General features: G+C 39.3%; 2 protein-coding genes across 3 annotated transcripts; both read left to right on the top strand.

Moving 5' to 3' along the window:
• The first annotated feature begins 2016 nt into the window (after positions 1-2016).
• pth1a (parathyroid hormone 1a) lies at positions 2017-5128 on the top strand. The gene is made up of 2 exons (XM_032586972.1): positions 2017-4174; positions 4293-5128. Exons 1-2 carry the CDS (start codon positions 4092-4094, stop codon positions 4534-4536), a joined length of 327 nt encoding a protein of 108 aa, XP_032442863.1. The 5' UTR covers positions 2017-4091; the 3' UTR covers positions 4537-5128.
• Positions 5129-5256: 128 nt separating this feature from the next.
• On the top strand, positions 5257-20353 carry LOC116735218 (BTB/POZ domain-containing protein 10-like). 2 transcript variants are annotated; one of them, XM_032586959.1, is made up of 8 exons: positions 5257-5440; positions 11627-11895; positions 11985-12300; positions 12600-12702; positions 15738-15858; positions 17665-17862; positions 18494-18604; positions 19280-20353. In XM_032586959.1, exons 2-8 carry the CDS (start codon positions 11691-11693, stop codon positions 19732-19734), a joined length of 1509 nt encoding a protein of 502 aa, XP_032442850.1. In that variant the 5' UTR covers positions 5257-5440; positions 11627-11690; the 3' UTR covers positions 19735-20353. The 2 variants fall into 2 exon arrangements, with proteins under 2 accessions (XP_032442850.1, XP_032442841.1); XM_032586950.1 differs by lacking the exon at positions 5257-5440 and adding an exon at positions 7987-8274.
• The last annotated feature ends 1822 nt before the right edge of the window (positions 20354-22175 follow it).

Genomic DNA, 22175 nt, shown 5'->3' with positions numbered 1-22175 from the left:
AATGTCTGATGAGGGGATTCAGCAATTTCATTCAGATGTATAAGAATGGGATAAAAGTTGCAGGATAGTGGCTCTTTAGGGCTAGACTCTGGCATCTCTGCATTAAGAACATAATCAAAGATGTGTTTTTAGGTGAGACTGTGCAGAACTTTGCACAGCAGCAATTATTTTCTGTTTTCTTTGAACATGTCTGCAGATTTTCTTCTCAACAGCTCTGATCATGTCTCAACACAACTATCATTTGTCATTGCAAAATTGTTGGAGGAACCTTTACTGTGATAGCTGTTAACTGCTAATATCAATGTCCTAAGCAAAACAAATATCGAAAACGACTGAATACACTGACAACAGTAAAGTGTAACAAGTAAAGGCCATGACTTTCTATGCAATTGCTATGTAAAATATGACTTAAAAGAAATTTGACTTCACAATTTAACACCTTAAAATTGGACCTCCGTCTCTTTATGAAGCCCCTGCTCTTTCTGTCACTCTGCCTTCACAACATTTCTCTGTTAAGCCTTTAACAAGGTTTTTACCCGTGTTGCACTGAGAAGTAGCTCATATAATAAGCTCGGTGGATACCCAGTTCCACCAGGTTTGCTAATTGCTGCTGTCGCTAGTCTGACAGAGCTGAGTGGGTCACGGGGGTGATAATTTTTACATCAGACGCAACATGTCTTTGTGTTCTGTCCAGGCATAAAAATATATATTTTTATGTAAAGACATTGTTGTAACACTTGGTGGAGACGCAACACAAAATACTTACTCCTGTATTGCAAAAAAAGTTTTCTGATTTTTTTGGTAACATTTCTGATTATCTCAAAAAAAAAGGAAAAACCATGTATCACATATATGAAACACCTTCTGTTGATCTATCACATAAATTCTCAAAAGAAACTTTTGAAGTTATTGGTTGTAAATAGAGCTGAGCAATTAAATGATGGCAACTGATACCGCAAAATAATTTTTTGTCGATAGATAAATGAGAAAGGGTTATTATAGATCTTCACTATACAGAAAAGATTACTAGTTAGTGAGATAAAATGTAAAACGTGGCACTAGGTACTCATACATATTTTTGCAAGACTTAGCAGACTTGTGAAGGTCTTAGTTTAACACTATAAGTTTAAGGCAAAGCAACATTATTTACTTGGCCAATCTCAGTTGCTGCTCTCGTTCTCATACTTTCTTCCATCTGATTTGGAATGAACTGCTGAAGTTACTCATCCCAAACATGGTGCCAAATATTTTCAAAAAGTCTACGCTTTAACCTTAAAATAGCACTTCCCTTCTTTACTGCCCACCAACTATTCTTGAATCTTGTTGAGAGGCTTTCCCTTCTGGTGTACCTGACCTGGAGCAGCTGTGGATGTCGGGATGTCCGGGTGCTTCCTGGCATGTAAGCAGGGAATCACCATGTTGACAGCCCCACTTTGCACTACAGTTTCAGTCATCTCACATTATGTCTCCTTGTTAATTCATGCTTGTCGCTTGTCACCAAGCAGGATGAGGCTGGTGGGACTTCTTTGGATGTCAATATGGGATTACTGTCTTCTTAAGACATCCCATCCATCTCGCTGCTTTTGCTTGCCGCAGGTGAACCCCCTGCACATTGAGGGAGCATGAGGTAATAAGAACGACAAGCTGTAGGACGTAAGCAAAGGTTGGAGGTTAATGTCTTTGGCAGATGAGCTCTCAACAAGCTGTGACCCGTGCTGTCAGTAATAGTATCACAGAAAAGCAAGAAGAGGCTTTTAGGGGTTGTGCCGATCACCACAAATTGTGCCACCGTGGTATGTAAACAATTTTATCTGTTATCCAGTCAAGGCAATTATGTGAACGCTTGACTACTGGATGATAAATGCCAATATTTTTGGATGGCTGTAATGCAAGAGTGTTTGCAGAACTCATTCTGAGGCTTCTGAAAAAACACTGGTTTGGTATTTTAGAGCAAGACTTTTACTTTCCTAGTAGTCGCTATAATTAGATCAAACGCTCGTTTGATCGTTAGAGCGTTTGATCTAGAGTCTAGATCAAACGCTCTAGATTCTAGAGCGTTTGATCTACACCGATTGAGTGGTTCTAGAGTCTAGAACCACTGGCGGGAATGTCTAATTGACATTTTCCACCCTTTTTGGTTAGGAATCATCTCAGATTTCAAAGCTTGCAGGACATAAACAGAGCCATACCCTGCTCCTGCTATATTTAGAAAACTTAAACCATCACTGTTATGTAATATGTAATGTATGCGACCAAAATAAGAAGCTTGGGGCTTCTTTTCAGTGTGAGCTATTTGCTGCTGCAGATCAGTGACCTTTGAGGGGGGAACCTGCCTGAAAGCTGAAGAGCTATAGATGGGCTTAACCCAGATGATCATATGACAGACACGAGTGAGGAATGGGGATGTTTGCTAGATTAATGATCATTCCAGTTTTATAAGGAGGAGTGTTGATGGTTTTAAGATGAAAAGACACATTGTGAGGTAAATTTATCCACTGAACATCTGAAAGACATAATGTATTTTTGTGGTATTAATCCACATAAGCTAAAAAATAAAGTAAAGAAAGCAAACAACCAATCAATCAGTTTTTCAAGGTATATTCGTTCAAGCATTCTTAATAACTTCAGGGTCGTCGGTGTCTCTGAGCTTTCGAAGTTCTCTGCCTCTTCATGTAACCCCAGACTGACTGATTGACTGATGTTCAGACTGAGGTTTTTCAGGGAACGTATCTATTGCAGATACTTTTGGTCGCCGAAGATAGAATTTATGACTGCCTTAAGCTCACTTTCTTGCAGCAGCTTTGAACTGGGACATATCTCATCTGCACTGCAACGTATCCCAACTGGAATTTGAGACATTCCTTTAACCTTTTCAGTAACTGTTGCAATAAGATAAAATGTATAAATCAATGTTAAACCTATGAATACCTGATGTTCAGCGGCCCTGAATGACACTCATGTACACAAGCCCATCAGTCATGCCTACGACAGTGACGACAGCAGCGTCGACCAACAACACATCTCCCAAGTTCCCTCTTAACCTTGGATTCAAGATGTTTCCTCTGACGTCAAGTTGGTATAAAAGCTCTTTTTTTTTGAGAGGCAAACTCATTAAAACAATGTTAATTCTTGAGTTTAGTGTCTATGTAACCGGGGAGACTCTCTAATAGTCAATGAGAGTCATAAATCCATCCAAATGTTGCCTCTATTGTTGTTAGGCATGCTTGGAGTGGGACAAAAAAGGTCACATCGCATGTGGACCAATTGGTATGGGGAGTTCTCAGAGATGGAGGAAAAAAATCCAAGGAAGGAAAAATGTGGGAAGAAGTTTTAAGCGCACAGTTTAGGATAGGTGAAAAAGTTTAGTCCAAAACTCAAACAAAAGAAACCTCCAATCATTCTATGGCTGCTTTTGTTAGAGTAATTAACATTTAACATGGTTTTCTGGGCTTTTAAGAAACTCTATAGTAGCTTAACATAAAGCTTCCTGTAAAATTCTCAGATTCTCCGTTTGGACATGTTTTTTTTCCCCCAGTCACCAATGTTTGAAAGCATTCGGGTTCAAAGCCATTCACTTGATGCCATATGACAGCGGAGAAGAGGAGGTGTTGTCGTTTGTGTCCTGCCCCCTCCAAAAGCTGGAGGTATGACATCAACAGCAATAATGAAAGCAGCTCATCAACAACTGGATACCGGGGCTATAAAAGGAGCCCGTGGAGTCCAGTGCTTATCATAACTAATAGGAGCTAACCACCAAACCAGACTGGCTCGCTTAAGAGACTATAGCACCATATTTTATCTTTCATCACACTGAGGAGAAGGAGGCAACCCCACCACAGGTATGTTCATTTCGACCTGTCAGTTCCTAATCAAGTGGAGGCCAAATGCCTCAAATCCGATAGGGTTACTCTTTTGTATCTAAGAACAATAATGCTTTATATTTCAGTATATGATATACATGTGAAGCTAATTCTAATTTGCTCACTCATTCAAGAGGTAGCTTGCCTTTAAGCGTTCTCAATTAAGCAAAATTTAGGGGAAAGCATGGTTTTGAAAAAGTCTATTTGTTTCAACAGGTTGTAAAGGTCAACATGCAAAACATGGACTTTAAAGTTCTCTTCATCTTCTTCTGTGTTGTACACCTTTCCATTTACTGCCAAGGGCGTCCTCTCAGGTAATTGCGCCGGTTGGTTAAAATTTTGACCCACATGATTAAAAATAGTATTAAACTTTTTTGTGCAGTGACAGACGGTTACTGGAATGTTAATGCTGCTATTCTGATGATTCTGCAGTAAAAGGACAGTGAGCGAAGTGCAGCTCATGCACAACCTGAGACACCACCAGCAGGTGCAGGAGCGCCGCGAGTGGCTGCAAACTAGGATCCAGGACATCCACAATGCTGCGGGCCGGGCCAGCAGTGGAGACACGGAGGGCTGGAAGAGAAGATTACATCCTGAGGAGTTGACCGAGCTGACACCAGAGGAGATAAAGGAAGCTTTGGACTTTCTGGAGAACCTCCTCAAATCAAAGCAGTGATGATTTGTTTTTTTTAATCTATTTTTTTTAATTTGACAGTTAACATAACATTTCCAACATCTTAGATTTAAACAGTTATATTCTGCTTTTGAGTTTATTTCTTGTTTTATTAGTTTTTTTTATCTGTTTTTTTATTGCTTATTTATTCAACTTTATTTATGACATTTTTATTTATGAGACAGTGCCTCTGTTAGGCAGATCTTCCGTTGTAGCTGCACTTTTATTGAACGACTTGTTTTTTTAAAAAACATGAAGGAGTTAGTCTGAACTGGACCAATTATGTGTTTTGTTTTTTTTTTGTTTGTTTTTTGTATATTTTGTGCAGACAAAGCCCTAATGTTGGGTTTATCAAGGTTAAATGTGTAGTCTGTTGTTTTTGTGCATGTTGCCTACTCATTAAATGTTTGATATGCCATCTGATTGGGCTGAAACATAGTTAGCCCTCTGTAGATAGCCTGATAAGCTGTACTTAGAAAAAATAAAATTTTTGTATTTTTATATACTATAACAATGCCATTGTAAAGCACAATGTTGTGTTTAAAAGATGAGTCTATAGTGATATGGGAGAGGTAAAATAAATTTTTAAAAAATCGTGCTTTGTTTGTTTGTCAATTTTATTTTATTAACTTATTAGTTGAATTAGAGGCAAAAAAAAAAAAAAAAAGAACAAGCAAGAGCCAAGCAACTGAAAAGGAGTGCCTTACCGAGACTAAACGAATTTCTCGCGATATCTTAAACGTGAATTTCACACCAAAACAAATCTACTAGCAAGTAGTAGTTGGTGTAGGCGACGATTTTCAGAGGAAAACCCTGGAATTTTTGTCTTCTCCGCATTTGAACTGATGGATTATTTAGCTGTTTAAGTAGCCAGTAGATACGTCAAACTGGAATGTAACTGCAGAAGGTAAATAAAGGATGTTTTTAAGTCTTCTTTATAGTAGCAGCTAGCTAACGTTAGCAGCCTAACGGTTGTGAATGGAAGCTTAGCGCTATTTTAAGCTAGCAAAATAACACAAAGATCCTCTTATCTGCTGTAAGGTTTGTGCAAAATTTGAGGCGAAGTATTTTTTCTTTTATTTTACTCTCATGATAAATTTACATTCAGCGAAAGAACGCCTACATTGTTTTCTATTGGACAACTTTGCGCATAAGAGGGATCCAGGCATGTTAGCGTTAAAGCGGATATACAATTAAAAGGTGAAGGAAAAGTCAAAAAGGACAGATCAAAATGTATAAATATTTTTTTCCTCAATGTGCTGCTTCATATTTAGAAGCAGCTTTAAAAGCGAGTAACTTTCCCAGATAAAATGTCAGAGCTCATAGTTTTAACGAAAATAGATAAGACAAAAATATTTTAGACCATCCAAGTTCGAAAACACATAGTATCATCTATTGGCAAGGAAATATGAGATGATGGCAACAAAAAACAAATTCAGATTTCAGTTCAGGTTGTATTTTTTGTTTTGGTATATTCACTGTCTTTTTTAAGTTGATCATTTTAATGAAAAGCCTCTATTTCTGGCTTTTCCAGGCTGTAAATCCTTTGACAGACTCTTCGTTTCTTGATGTTTTGCAAAAGTCATAGAAATGATTCTTTGTGACTTTTGAAAGGTTGTCTTTGAGCTTTTCCTGTTTCTAGCCCTTACGCTTGATCATATATAGCATATTTTACCTAGTCCACTTGGAAAAGTTTGAAAAATATGCAAGTGGAGGACAACATAAGTTTGAAACCTGCCAATCTATACAAACACTGCCTAATATGGGCCAAAAAAAGTTGTTTGTGTAATACCAGAATTAATTGTTTAGACATTTTAGAGCATGTGTTTAATTAAAACAACAAACTATTTTGTGTCTGTTAAAGTGTGTTACTGTGAGCATTTTATCCATCTGTCCAAGAGAAATTAGAGTAAGTAGTTTGTTTTTGTAATGGGCTGCTGTAGCAACCAACAGCTTAAATAATGTTTAACTTTAGAATTGCTTACTTATTTGGTTTGTTAGATATTAAAGGTTAAGGAAATTCATCCATCCATTGCCCATATTCACTTATCCATTTAGGCTATCTTCAGCAGTCATTTGACAAGATGACTGCATAGGGATAGACACTGGACAGGTCACCAATCCATTACAGAGCAACATGGAGACAACAGAACAAATAACCATGCACACACACACTCACTCATACCTAAGGGCAGCTAGGATTAATCCAGGGTTCTTCAAATCCAGACGTCTAGGGCCTCCAACTTTTAGGTATGTCTTTGCTTGAACTCCCTTTCAATTTCCATTCAAATAATGAGGTCATTGGGAAAACTGGGTAATAATGGGGAAATTCAACCATTTGATTCATGCTTGGTAGACTTGGTGGAATCATCGAGGCCTGAATTTGAGAATCCTTGGATTAAACTAATAGTCATGCTATTGGATTGTGGGAGGAAGTCGGAATACCGGGAGAGAATCCACAAGTGCATATGGAGAACATGCAATCTCTATACTCAGAGGATCCATGCCGAGATTTGTGCTAACCTCCTGTCTAACATGCAGCTCTGTTTGAGAAATAATACATTATTTTCAAATTATGACAGGCAAGAACTGGACTAATAATAATACATGTGAATTTATTTGTCAGATATAGCTAAGCTTTCTGTGACCCTGTTAAATGTGCTAACTTTAACAATAATGTTGCCTTTTTTTGTGGGAAATCTTGCAATTATGAAACCTTTTACAAAGTGACCAAATTACTGGCATTTTGTCCTTGTGTGTGCAATTATGCATGTGCACATGGATACATATTTACACAATCATGCATATAGGACAAATGTGTGCTTCCTTGTCATTTTATTTTTTGCCCTCTCTCATCCTTTCTTCTTTTCGTATCTTTTCTTTCCTCATTTGCTTTAAAAATTGAAGTTTTATCAAAATCTTCTATAAACTCAGAGTGAACTTTTCTGTTGTGTATTTGTTAATGTACATAAAGGCGTAAATTCTCTGGAAAGTTTAGTCTAGCAAAGTGTAGTTTTATTGAACATGAACAGCTATAACATGAGTATAGCTATTATACTCAGTGCAATGTGGCTAATTCATTACTTTTGTTGTCAAGCAATAGTACCTCATGCCCTCTTAGCTCTCTAAGCATAGGGAACACTGATTTAGCTAAAGCTACATGTCGTCAGTTTTTTTTATTGTATATTTGTACAGCATTTTAGTCCTTTATCATGACACTTTTCTTATATATAGGAATTTATCGACTACCTCTTTACGATTATTTAAATACTTTCACATACAACATAGCTCATAATTTATGCTGACCTTCCACATACCTCGTTCGATTAATCAATATTTACACGCAGCTGCAATAAAGCGCCCCAGGAAGACACAGAAGACTGCGAAGCGGCACTTTACAAAGAGTCCGTGAAGGCAGCATCGTTCTGATTCAGTCTAGCACGCGGCCATTCACAGTTTCGGGTCCCTACGGTGACTCTGATTGACCAGCCGGAGCGTCTCCTTCGCCTCGCAGACCTATTTCAAGCGTTTTCCGATCAAGCCGGTGTATTGTTACCAGCCAGTTAAAGTCCGACCTGTCCGCTCTAAACGATGCGGATGAAGTTGGAAAGTAATGAGCGAGGATGCTGAAACTGCTGGCAAGCCCGCTTTGTTCGGAGGAGCGCAAGGCTTTTGTGCCTCTGTCATCCCGCAGCTTGTTCCCTGCTGCTTTGTCTTCTCGTGGCCCGGTGGAAACGACCGGTACGTGCACGCTTTTTTCAAAGCACGGAGTTTAAAAAAAAAAAAATTATTATTATTATTATTATTTAGCTCTGTCATTGCAGGATGTGTTGCCAGCTGTTAGCGGACGGCTCTTTGTTTGTGAATAACTACAGGAGCGACCGATGGAGAGCCAGCGACCCGAATCCCATCCTCCACGGGACTCTCTTGCTTTCTCTGTTGTACAGCAAGATAGATGATGGATGATAACATAATGTGACAAATTTAGCTTTGGATCTCTTTGTGAAAATACATTATTTTTGTTGTCATTTGCAGTTGAGAAATTGATAAATTCACCCCCATTCTGCCACAGAGCAGCCTCTTTGCCTTTGCCGATTGCTGTGTCAGTGTCAGCAGCCCCTAAATAATTGATTGGACCCTCAACCCTCATGACTCTCACCCTTATACTTTTAATAGACTGCCTGGGCGCTTTACATCTTTGTCTAAGATGTTCTGTCTTTAGATAAGTGTGTGAACTTGCTCCGCCTCAATCCATTGCCTTTTAAAGACCTAACCTTTTTGAAAAAGAAAACTAAGAGAACCAAAACTGTCATATCTTTTTTTTTTTACCCAGCAGTAGAAAATTAGAAATAAGATATGTCTTTTTCATTCTGGCAGTTTGAAATCTTGGCTGCTGGAGACACACAATGCTGTGTGAAAGATGAGAAGATCTGCATGCCCTCTGTGGAAAACTGCCTCTTCGGTTCCTTTGTTTCCTCTGTCCTGCTGGTCCTAACTGCAAGATCCTCATGTTTGGTTTGCCTCAATTTAGGATAAAAACGCATTTATAATTTAGAAGTCATCATGTACATCATCACATTCTATCACTTCTCTGTCAGTGATAAAAATGATGCAAGAAAAGGTGCACTTTTCATTATTATTCTCCTTTCAGAGGCTTTACCTGCATGGATTATAGCACACGCTGAGGTGCCTACATGTTTTTGTGCTCAATCTTTCCATTTTCTTTTTCATGTTTACCCTTGTCTTCAAGGACAAGCCGAAAAAGAACGCACTATCTTGTTTTTTTTTCTCTTGCCCAAGATTAAATGCTGCCATTGTGAGTAGAATTTGGCACCATGACGTTGGACATTTAAAAAAAAATGTCCAACAGTAGTATTTGTGGCTTATTTTGTCTAAAGCACTGAAAAGGAATGTGGTGAAGCGAATAAAACTCTGTGTCTTGGACTGCATAGCAGCGGCTTGCGAGTTGTCTCTACGCCGAATTGTGGGGCTTTTATTTTGTGATCAGCTTGCTGATCTTGCTTCATCACAGTTTTTCCTGTTACTGTTGTCTGCGTCTGCTCACCCAGACAGTTAACCAATTAGCCTCTCGATCAATCTGGTATCCAGTGCTCAGATGGTCCTCGCAGCAGCAGCAGCATCCCAGCACAATTAGAAATTCCACAATATCCAGGAAGCATTTTTCTGTTACTTACCTAGCCTTTCAGGCTCAGTTGAAACATTCAGGTACTGCTTAATTAGCTGGAATAACATGAAAATATTTCTTTTATATAATGAATTATTAACAAACAAACAAACAAAAAAAATGTAACCTACTGATAACTTTAAAGCATTTATTTCTGGTAATTTTAGTGATTGTGGTTAATAAATAAACCCCCCAAATTTACTGCATCCATGTACTCTACAGTATATGAACTTGGTGATAATTTTTTTTCTCTCTCAGATTTTCCTTCTCTGTTGTACAGCAAGATAGATGATGGATGATTCCATAATGTGACAAATTTAGCTTTGGATTTCTTTGTGAAAACACATTATTTTTGTTGTTATTTGCAGTTGAGAAATTGATAAATTCACCCCCATTCTGCCACAGAGCAGCCAGTGTGTTCCTAACCACTCCACACTATGATTATCCTACCACGATTTCTTCCTTCCACTAAACTTTGTATTAATATGCTTGCATATAGCACTCTATAAACAGCTAACATCTTTTGACTACTGTTAAATCTACAATCTCAATATCGATTAGATCATCAGACATAACTTAACATTTCTGGGATTAACAGCCCATGTTTTGGTTTCATGATGTATTCAGATTTTTACCTAAATTTGAACTTTTCCTTTGCTATAAGCGCTAATGAAAAAGCGCTTATTGCTAATAAAGCTCAAATTTAACATAAATGAGTGCTTGAAAAATATCACTTTGTTTATTTTTGTGTTTCACTTTTGGAAGTGAATTACTAAAACTAATGTTTAAAGAATAGTCTCGTTTGTTGAGAAACGCCTGACAATGGCTAAAGTTGAAGCAAACTTCTGTTTCTTATGCAGCTACTGAACATCTTGCATGTTGAGAAGTTCTATTTTTCTTTACTGTGCATAATGCGTGATATTTTGGTAATTACAAAGGTCCGTTTATTTAATACAAAGCTATTCACAAGTAAAGTAGGAGAGTTCTGGTTCATTATGCCCCACACCTCACGCTGTGTCCATTTGTCGTCTCTCCGGTTTTCCAGTAGATAGTCATCATATTTCATTGCAGCTCTTCCCATGAGAGCCAGCGTCTCTTCATTACTGAGACCTGAATGTGTTTCTGCTGTAAAAGCCCTGTGCTGCTGATTAAATTGTCAGCTACACTGTTGCACAGATGCTGAACAGGATACACTAATTAGCACATACGCAGGAAAGTAGTTTATTATAACAAGATGATTATATAAATGTTTTGCATCAGAGTACACCTCCTTGTAAGGTTGCTGTTTAATAGCGACATGTTTGGTTTTACTATGAGATGACAGATTACAAACTAACATCTGGTAAATGTAACAAATCTTGTATTAAAATTGTAATTGTATACAAATTGCATTTGCTGGACATGCTGTGTTAAATTGGAGCTGCACTGTTTAGTCATTCAATGAGTCCTCCGAAAATCAATTTTTAACTGTGCTCACATTGACATTTTTTGGTGATGGTATTTTGCAAATTGACATTTTCAGCCTCCATTATGTGAGGATTTTGTGTCCATTTTAGCTTGTTTCTCTTTCTCTAAATGATGTGTCTTTAGAATGATGGTTTTACACAACAAAATATTTCAGAATTCCTATAGAGAGGACACTGCATGTGCAGTGAGCCCCCTTGAATAAAATAACTGAGAGTATTTGGACTCAAATCATTGTAGAACAAGCTCCACTTGTGATTTGTGAAGCTGTGCGTATAGTGACCAATCATAGCGTAAAAACAACCTAGTGTTTAAGTCTGAGAGCTAGAAACAATTTTAAACTGACAGTTTCATTGCACTATTTACTAATATTGCAAGATTTTTTTTCAGTGTCATTCAGCTCTAACAGGGATCTTCTGTTTGTGTGCTCTTTCTCCCCACAAGTGAGCAGTGTGGTTTGTCTGGGTCGGACTGTGGCCGCCGGTTGCAGTGCCATCAGGTCAGGACCATGAGTCTGTACGGGGCCGGTGCCAGCGGCGGGGGGATCAGCGGGGCTGCCGGTGGGTCCCGGGAACGGGGATTGGGAGGAGCAGAACATTATAGGGAACAGCGACGACGCTCCAGTGATCGCTCACGGGACTCGTCGCACGAGAGAGGGGAGAGTCAGCTCACACCATGCATCAGGAATATTACTTCTCCAACACGACAACATGGTAAAAAGGAAACAAAAACCCTGAAATACCTTAGAATACTTAATAATAAGTGGCTTTTCCATCAATATTGATCCGTTTTCCTCCCACAGATCGCGAACGCGGTGACGGAGGCTCCTCCTCCAGATCATCCAGCCCACGTCCTCCCAGAGTTTCTCATTCTTATCCACATATAGGAGGAGCTCTGATTGGGGCTCACATACCACGGCCCCTAGGCCGCTCTGGGGTAGACCACCACTCCAAAATTTTAGGCCCAGGATCCTGCGACATGATCGTGTATGACCTTGGTGGCAAAGAGCATCGAAGTGGGCTGCGACCAGGGGAGAGAGTCACGCTCATTGTGGACAATACAAGATTTGTGGTGGATCCTGCTATCTTTATAGCTCAACCCAACACCATGCTGGGCAGGTGATGACCACAAGACGAGTGCAATAATCTGTGTGATGAGTGAAGTCGGAAAAGGGTTGCTAAACATAGATGATGCTCAATTAAGAAATGCAATACAAGCACACTTTTATTTCTTTTATTTGGTAATTGTCAATTTGAGCACATCATATTTAAAAATCTTAATATTTAGTTGTTCATTCATATACTTTTTTTCTGAGTATATGAATGAGAGAGATTTCATGTAGATTCTTTTTTTCCCCTCATATTGGTGTTTTATGAACGAAGCTCGTACTCTATTTGAATCAGCTCTGTGCTTTCAGGATGTTTGGTTCCTGTCGGGACAACAATTTCACTCGGCCCAATGAGAAAGGGGAGTTTGAGGTGGCTGATGGCATCAGCTCCACCGTGTTCCGCGCCATCCTGGTGAGATTTTATACAGAATGTTCTGCTTTTTCTGCCTTACTTTCTGTTTTCCACTTTTCTCCTGCGTTTCCTCACTTTCCTTTCTTTCTTGTACTCTACTGTGTTCCTATCTTCTATCATGTTTTCTTTCCCCATTAACTCGTCTCCTTCTCCCTCTGTCCAGTTGTCTTTATTTCCTGCCTTTGTCCCTTTTCTTGCTCCAGTTAACCTGAAGATATCCCAACTTTTATGTATTTTCTTGTTCTCCCTGGGGGGGGAACTGAGTTCCAGCTCATTCTGCTGGATAGCCTCTGATGTTTTATTCACGTACATTATATCTCTCCGTACATCCGTTCATTCCTTCTATCCAGCATCACTTCTTTCTTTTATAATGGTCAGTATAAAAATATATTTTGTGTTAAAAGCCTCTTAGAGATGGACTTATGTAACTGTTGATAGATCAGATTATTTATTTTTCATAGTTTATTCACAGAAATGTCTAACTTTAGACTTGTAGGAAGATCTGGTTGGGAACTGGCTGCAAGACGATCTACTTTTCTTGGAAATAATATCTGAAAACATGCAGTCTGCAATAGCTGTTCACTTCTTTTGAAGTACCATGACTTTTTTTTTTCTTTTGCCAAAAAGTATCAGATGAATTAAGTGAAGTGGTCATTTCTAATTCCAGAAAACAAATGTTAACATACAGAGATACCCAGAGCACATATTCAGTGCAAGTTTAATGCGAGTTAAAAAATTTTTTATTTCCTTACATTTTTTCCTTTTTTAAGGAAAACAAAAGTCCATATCAGTCTGGTCCTATGTTGAAAATGAATTGTCCTGTAAACCTAATAACTGATTGTGCCACCTTTGGCAACAACCATCTAGTATTTACGATAAGTGGCAATATCTCTGTTACTTTTGCTGCCCAGAAATGTAAATTTATTCTTTTGTTTGTAGCATTGTTTTTATTCAGCCATATTGGAGGGGTTTTGAGCACATTTGCCAAGGCATCACAGTTAGATGTAAGTAACTCCAAGACCTTAATTTTGTCCCTTTCAAACAAACAGAAGTGGACCAGAAGTCTTGGTGTGCATCAAACCTTGTCTTGCTAGCATTAATGTTGGGACTAACACTAGGGTTGGAGTTAGGATTAGGGATAACCACAGGGTTAGGGTTAGCTCTAACCCTAGTCATCAGTTCATGACCTTAAGCACTCTTGGTGGAAGTAGCGTTAAGACCTGGGTCTGCTTTGCAGCTTTAGGACTGGATGACTTGCTGTAGCTGATGAAACCATGAATTCTGCTTTTTAGGATTAGAGCTAGCTTGTATGAATCTGATGGTTTCATCAGTAAGCAAGTCATCAAAGCATCCCCAGGTCTTAACACTACTACCAGAATTTGTGACTGACTGTTTGTTAGTTTTAGTCCAAATGTAATTAGATACATGCCTTCCACAAAGGCATCATCCAATCTACTGAATATTTTCAAATGGTTAGTATTGTTTCTTCTTTCTGTCCCAAATATACCATTTTTGTCTGGTCTTCCTGGTGTCTTTTTCTTGCGGCTGCAGCAGCAAACAAAGCTAATTGGTTCATGTCCATCATTATGAATGAACATAGAACACATCTGTCAAAAAATGCATCACAAAGAGGCAGAAAATAGAAAGCCACTTAAAGAAAAGTTTGTCCTCAATCATTTCTGGTTGCACATTTGATTTAAGATTCACTCATCTCTCTCACATTAGTATACCTCAATACGACACAAACCATGTGTTTTACCAGAATTCAAATTCTGGTGAAGTTGAATTATTCAACCCTGCAACTGTATGACCCTGCGACTGTATGACCCTGCAACTGTATGACCCTGCAACTGTATGACCCTGCAACTGTATGACCCTGCAACTGTATGACCCTGCGACGCGGTCGTACAGTCTGAGATGGAGCTGAGGACAAGTGCTGAAAATATACAGTTTTTGTCCAGCATGGGCAAATAGGAATGAGTCAATTCTGTCAAAGTCGGGACAGAATTGTCAGGATGGAGTATTTTTTAATAATTACATTTTTGGTATTGACTATATCTTACAAAGCTGTGACCTTGTCCCAACTTCAGAAATTATTTAAAGGCTGGTCATTTCAGCATATGACAACTTCAGATCGATTATTTCAACAACCCTACAGCCTGCTTCATGTTGCTAAACAGGTTCTCCTTCAACAAATGGAGAATACTAACAGAACTGTTAGTAATGGTAGACACATATGCACATGGATTGTGTCCTGCGGTGACATGGAGAAACAAAGACATTGATTTCCTTTCTTTTCCCATGATGTCACACACAGATGGCGTGTTTGAGGTGTTGAACGTAGCAGAATCATACAAAGCCATGACCTTGTCCCAACTTCAGAAATTGTTTAAAGGCTGATCATCTCAGCATATGAGAGGCAGAAACGAAAAAATAATATTTGTCTTCTGTAATTATTTTGGCATTTAGCGGACAGAAGTAAATTCAGTGATCCTTGTTCAGCTAAAACTAAAAAGGTTTTGTCCAATTTGTTGTCAGATGGTGAGGGGCAAGGTTTGTTTTTTGTATGATATATGTTAGTATTTGGTTTAGCTGTGAGTCTTTAGACTTTAAGGAAAATCATGAGGCACATTCAAGTGAGTGAGGCAGAGCAGGAAGTGGGTTGTGCCAGAGCTTTGTGTCCTGTTTGCCCGGAGCGTCTCCTCTGGTTTCCATCAGTAGAAACTCCTGGGAGATTCTCACTGGGAGCAGGAAGGGCATAGTGACATCAGCAGCTTTTGCTTTCATCATCCTCCCCCCCCTTTTTTTTCTCTCTTTAGCCCTCCTCTCTCTCTCTCTCTGTGACGTTGCTTTTTTTTATCACTTGCTCTCCATCCCCCCCTCTTATCTCTCCCTCCGTCCTCTTCTCTCTCTGCGAGGCAGCATTAATAATGGCGTCTTGTTTTCCCTCCTCTGCTCGAGTGCGCGCATGACCGTTCTCCTCACTGTGTGTCATTATTTCTCCGTGCGCATGCTTGCGCTGGTGAAAATGGCAGGATTACTACAAGTCGGGGATAATCCGCTGCCCTGACGGCGTTTCCATTCCTGAGCTCAGAGAGGCATGTGACTACCTCTGCATCTCCTTCAACTACAGCACCATCAAGTGCAGAGATCTCAGTGAGTACACCAACTCCTCATCCTGCTCAGATATTTCCTTGTGTGTGTAACGCTGCAGGGTAATGTAGTTTCTGTTTTTGTCTGTGCGCAGACTTTGGTGAGTCTCTTGATCCTTTTGTAGTTGTCGTATCCCTGGGTTAAAATAGAACTTGTTTGATTTTCTGTGTCTGACCCGGATATCATGAGATTAATCATGAATTTACTATGAGATTTATATTTCTATGTCTATATTTAGTGTCTGATGTTGTGAACGTGTGAAATTCCTTGCTTGTGTGTACAAACTTGGGCAAAAAAAACCTGATTGATCTTAGAGTATCAAAGATGAGCATGCAGAACAGGAAATGAAAAGTCAAAACAAATCTGTGTTTGCTTAATTGCTGTCTGCTTGCATGCACATTTGCTGCAGCTGCAGCTTCCCACATGTACATGGAGATGTCAGTGGGATATTTTGGTTGAGAACGTGCTCGTCAGTGCCACTTGTTTGTGTGCAAGTACGTGGGAGGAGCAGCTTCAGCGCTCTGCTGCTGTTTGCGCCTCTAAGTAGGCCATGATTAGCTGTGAGATTTACTGCTTATGTGGGCCAAAAAAAACAAAAAAGCAATCCATCCCCAATAGAGAATATTTTTAAAATTAGTTTTGGTTGTGCAGTGTGATCATACTCTTTGTTATTGACATCAGTTTCTGATCTGAATATTCACACTGAGACTTTCTCAGAAAACTTCTGCTTTTGTTTTTTAAAGATATTCAATGCTTACAAAGAAATGTAGAAGTAGAAAGAAAAAGGAAAAAAGACAGGATGTTCTGAATGTTAAAACGGACACAGTCACATTCAAGCAGATTTTATTTGGGTCAAAACTGCAATCCTTCCAGAAGGTTCCAGTGGTTAGCAGATCCTCTCTGAAGATTTTCTAACAGTGGATTTTTTTGTTTGATTTTACAGTGAACCTTAAATCACAGCTGATGCTTAGATTGAACTCATGAAACATTAGGAAGCGCTTTATAAACAGTTAGAAAGGTTAGTTATATAATGTCTCTTCATTAACAGACAAGATGTAACTGTCTTTTAATGACAAACAGTAGTTTAAAGCAGCACTTTCTTTAAACTGCTGCTATTTTATGGTCAGTAAATTATTTTTTGTCAAATTGCTTCTGGTATATTTGTTTTTCCAACTACATAAATATACATATAAATTGTCTTGTCCATAAAGCCTTTTTTTGGGAACATGGATAATTTATAGTTTCAAGTCACTTAAACAGTCAAAATAAGGATGTGCAAGAACTTTAACAGAATGATGATATTTGATTGGCTTGTTGTTCTTTTTTTTTCAGAGCAATTGTTTGTAAATCTGTTTATATATCAGTCATAAAAATAATATTATGATGTAACCAAATTTTCATCCTTATTGCTGATCATCATCTTATGTTTTTTTTAATGGCACTAAAAAACAAATGAATTTTTTAACGGCTTTTATTTCTTGAAAGTTGCATCAGTTACTTTTGCTTCAAAGTCCAAAGTGTTTAGTTTCCATCAATGCTTCTGCTAACGTCTTCACAGAAGCCCTAAATAACTACAGGAAAACATCCAAGCAGTACTTTTAAATTAACAGGAATGCACACAAAACAGACCCAAATGAAACAAAAAAAAATCCTACTTTTCTAAATATAAACAAATATATTTAACAAAAAAAAAAACCTAAAAGATGCAGTCATATTACGTTCACACAGTTTGATGCAATGTGATCCTGTGGGTGTATTTTAGCTGCTCGTTAAAGGATAATCTAATAAACGTGGTTTTGCTCCGCCCAGGCGCCCTGATGCACGAGCTGTCCAATGACGGAGCGCGGCGTCAGTTCGAGTGTTACCTGGAGGAGATGGTGCTGCCGCTGATGGTCGCCAGCGCCCAGAGCGGGGAGAGGGAGTGCCACGTGGTGGTACTGACCGACGACGACGTGGTGGACTGGGATGAGGAGTACCCACCTCAGATGGGAGAGGAGTACTCTCAGAGTAAGATATAGCCGCCATATTGTTACTGCCGGCTGTCAGAAGGATCTGTTAGAGGTCACACTCTAATTACAGAAGGCATGATGAGGAGGAGAAAACCAGGTTACTGTGACACGAGAGCTTTCTGCTGTCAAAATAAAACCTGTCAGATATGAATCGATAGTAAACATAAAGATATTACAAAATGCTTTCTTGAAAATAAAATGGAATGTGTAAAAACACGATGACTAAAGAACAAGTTCTAAAATTAAGTAGAGTGTCAGCAAACCGGTTCCTATCATATGATTGTCTTCCTTTTCTGCTTCAGGGAACAGAGCAATGACTGTGTTTGGTTTGAAGAAAAGATTGATGCAGATTTTATTTTTACTAAAGGAAACTTTAATATTTGGATGTATTGCCTGTAAATTTAGTCGGTGCATTGAGCAGCACGGTTAAAGGCATGTCCTACCAGCAGAGATTGACCTCCTGCTGAGATTACTCCCCAACAAATAAAGAAATGCCATTGCTGTTTTTATTTTTAATCTATGCAGCCACAGACACATCAAATAACACATTTTGACGTTTTAGCTCTGTACTTTAAAGTGATGAGTGTTAAATCCTGCTGATTTAATAATGTCGTTCATTCTCTCTACAGTTATCTACAGCACCAAACTCTATCGTTTCTTCAAATACATCGAGAACAGAGACGTGGCCAAATCTGTGCTGAAGGACAGAGGACTGAAAAAAATCCGCCTGGGAATCGAAGGTAATTTACTTTTATGGGAAAACATTTTTCTGAAATCACTGTTTTGGTATAGTTTAATGACTTCTAAACTAATAGTGTACTACTGGTGGAGATCACTGTGCACCATCTGTAGCTGAACTTGTTCTTCAAAGTCTAGATTGTTTTATTAGTACTTAAACCTAGGATGACCAAACGGATCACCGTTATTTTTATCTTTCCTCCAGATGAATATCAATATAATAATAGCTAAAAGTTAGTTGGGATGTGCCATTAACAGTAATGCACATTGGTCAGTATTCCATACAAAATTCAATACATTTCTCAAGTCTTGCAAAAACGCTAGATCTATCAGACTATGTTTTGATCTAAACCATCCTATTATAGCTGTGGCTGCTGGCTGTATTCAAACTCATTTCACCTGCTTGTATTTATGTTCTCGTTCTGTCGGTCGCCAACACGGCTAGTGACCATAGATGAGGGCAGGAACGTAGATGAACGTTAAGCCGACAGACCGGCACAACGCTCACATCACTGCAGACAGCTCAACAAGCCGTCTCCACCAGTCCTTTTTTTCTTTCATTTGTGAACAAGACCCTGAGATACTTAAACTCCAAGAAGTTCAACTTGTGTATAGAATTTTTTCAACATGTTGAACCTCTGCAGCAGTTGATTTAACTTTGCTTCGTTCCTCACCAGGATACCCAACGTATAAAGAGAAGGTGAAGCGACGTCCCGGGGGTCGCCCCGAGGTCATCTACAACTACGTGCAGCGTCCCTTCATCCGCATGTCCTGGGAGAAAGAGGAAGGGAAGAGTCGCCACGTGGACTTCCAGTGCGTCAAGTCAAAGTCCACCACCAACCTGGCGGCGGCCGCAGCTGACATCCCTCAGGACCAGCTGGTGGTCATGCACCCTCCTGGCCCGCAGGTGGACGAGCTGGACACGCTGCCCCCTCTGGCCAACGAGCCTCACCAGCCGGCGATGGGACAGGCGCCGGAGAACCACCCAGGAGCCCAGCTGTACGAGGGCCCGCACCAGCAGGAACACCAGAGCCAGCCCCGCACCAACCAGCAGCCACACAGCAGCAGCGGTCACTGTCAGCCGACGTACCACTATGACCCGGACCCCGACAATCCGTCCCCCTCAGCGTGACGCCGCCCGCTCCCACACAGCCACGTTCACTACAAGTGCTTTCGTCACACAGCTGCAGCCAGCGCTGAAGGTTCGACTGGAACCAGGTTGTCCTGACTGCCGGGCGCACAGTGCAAGTTTTCAAAAATAAAAGCACCTCTTAATGTGAACACAGACTCCCATTCCTCTTCTTTCTGCTGAGAGGCAAACCACCACTTTGCCTTCTGCTGCGACACATCACCCAAATCAAGCCGAACTCTGGAGCTCATCAGCAGACGCCCTCTCTAGGTCTCTGCTGTTTATCCGACCAAAGGAGCGGCGGCGTGTTAACGCGAAGAGACTATAGAGGATCGTTTTACGTTTTATCGGCGCGGGACCTCTGAGTGGTTGTCACTGCACCTGATTGGTTCATTTGTTTTCAGTGCCTCATCATAGTTTATTTAATATTAGATGTGAAGATTCCTTTTCTCCTAAATAGTTAAAGTTCTTTATAAATCCTGTTTTACAGTGACGAGGTTCCACTCCTGTTTACGGTTTGTTATTTTGAAACTCTGCACAGATTTATTGTCACTGCTGTGGGCACACAAGATGTCAGAAAAGATGTTGTACATTTTCTAAATAAACTGGATTCACAAACTTCCGGAAATGTTGATTTAAATTGTTTTTGACCTCAGAGTGCAAACAGAAGACTCTAGAAGGTAATTACAATTTTTTTAAGGACTTAAAGCAATAGGAACTGAAAGTTTATAGATTAAAGTGCAAGAGTAGGTTTCAGAACATAAGTAGCTATTATAAATTTTAAGATGAACTTTAAAGAGGTCAGCTTGTCTTTTGACTCATCAGCAAGACATGCTCACTACACTATCTGGAAATTGATTCAGTTTCTTTTAGAGATCTGCAAAAAGAGGATGGACATTTATTCCCAATCTTTGTTCCTGAGGCCATTCTCTAAAACTGTTCACAACTCCAAAAGATGTGAAACAAGTTAGTCCAGATGTCAAAAAATAAACATATAGAAAGAAATTGGCTTTTAAAACATAAACAAATTAGAATCCAACTTAATTTAAACAATGAGTTTGGAAATACAAACATTTCTCCATTTTCTTCCATTTATCTATAACTTTTCAAACAATGTCTGTAGCTTAATTTGTGAAAAATCTTTGTCCAAGCAGTTTCAAATTACATTTTGCCTGAAGAAAAGGATCAAAACCTAATTTTTACCTCAACTTGAGAGGACTTTCTAAAACATCTCCACCAAAAGGTGCAAAGAGGCAGATCGATTTTAAACAGAAGCTAGGCAAACAATGTTTTAGTCCAGTTACTGGATTAACCCTCTGATGCAACATATTGACACACACATAAATAATACACATGGACAATGAAGTATAGGTGGTAATGTTAACTAGCTTGGTTAGATAACTAGTATTAGCTAACTTCAAAGAAGGCCAATATGTTGATTCGTGACAATAACGCTGTCACAGCACTGATGATCAACACACACACATTTGTGAGGTAAAAATAAAGATAATATTTATATGTAAAAGTTCTTGCTGTGTAAGATATTTTTATTCAGGGGTAACACTTTGGACTCAGTGTGTATGGTTCACATAAAATGTGTTCCTGACAGACACAGTTGGTAAGAAACAAAGATTCCCATTAAATTCCATAGGAAATGAATTCGGGTCATTTTGGACCCACTTATGGAAGAAAGGAGTAGTTAAAACATAATATTAAAAACATATTTCTTAAAATGTGTAAAAGGTAAATTAAAATTTTTAATTGCATGATATCAATAACATGTTTGTTGAGGAACAACTGGAATATGAAGTGATGGAAACTTTTAATTACAAAGATATTGCAAAGAGATGACCTCACCGGGTCCAAAAGGACCCACTTGTGCAGCAGAGGGTTAATAAAGTGTGATGTCAGGATAAGCAGCCAACATTACTCCACTTTAAAACAGCAGCTCATCCTGATGTTCAAACCCCTAAAATCTGACCTGAAATTTTAAAACCGACGGTCTTCATTCTCGTCTTGCCGTTGAATATAAATGCTGAAACAATTTCAAGTCGGAGTTTGATTTGGCAGAAGATAAAAAGGAATGCAGAAAACTGGGAACAACCTGCTGAGGAAATGTAAATGTGCCAATTAAATATGCATAAACAGCTCCCACTGAAACCTTAATTATTTAATGCACGAGTTCAAAGTGCTCACTCAGGCTTTAAATAACTTTCTGGGGCATAAAACGAGGCACGGAACAAGCCTGCTGGATACTTCGTTATTTTGCTTTTACCTTTCGACATCCTCCACTGATCTCATCGCTTCTTTCTGCTCCTGGCTGAGGCGGATCTTCGTGCTGCTGGATGGCAACATCATTTAAAAATACAACCGGGCCGCTCTGATTGGCCGACCGAGGCCATCGGGTAGAAACCACGCAGAATACAAGCGCTCAGACAATCCGG

Source organism: Xiphophorus hellerii, chromosome 2, assembly GCF_003331165.1.
Source record: "Xiphophorus hellerii strain 12219 chromosome 2, Xiphophorus_hellerii-4.1, whole genome shotgun sequence".
NCBI lineage: Eukaryota > Metazoa > Chordata > Actinopteri > Cyprinodontiformes > Poeciliidae > Xiphophorus > Xiphophorus hellerii.
Note: the sequence above shows the minus strand (reverse complement) of the source record. Positions and strands in the feature narration are given on the sequence as shown.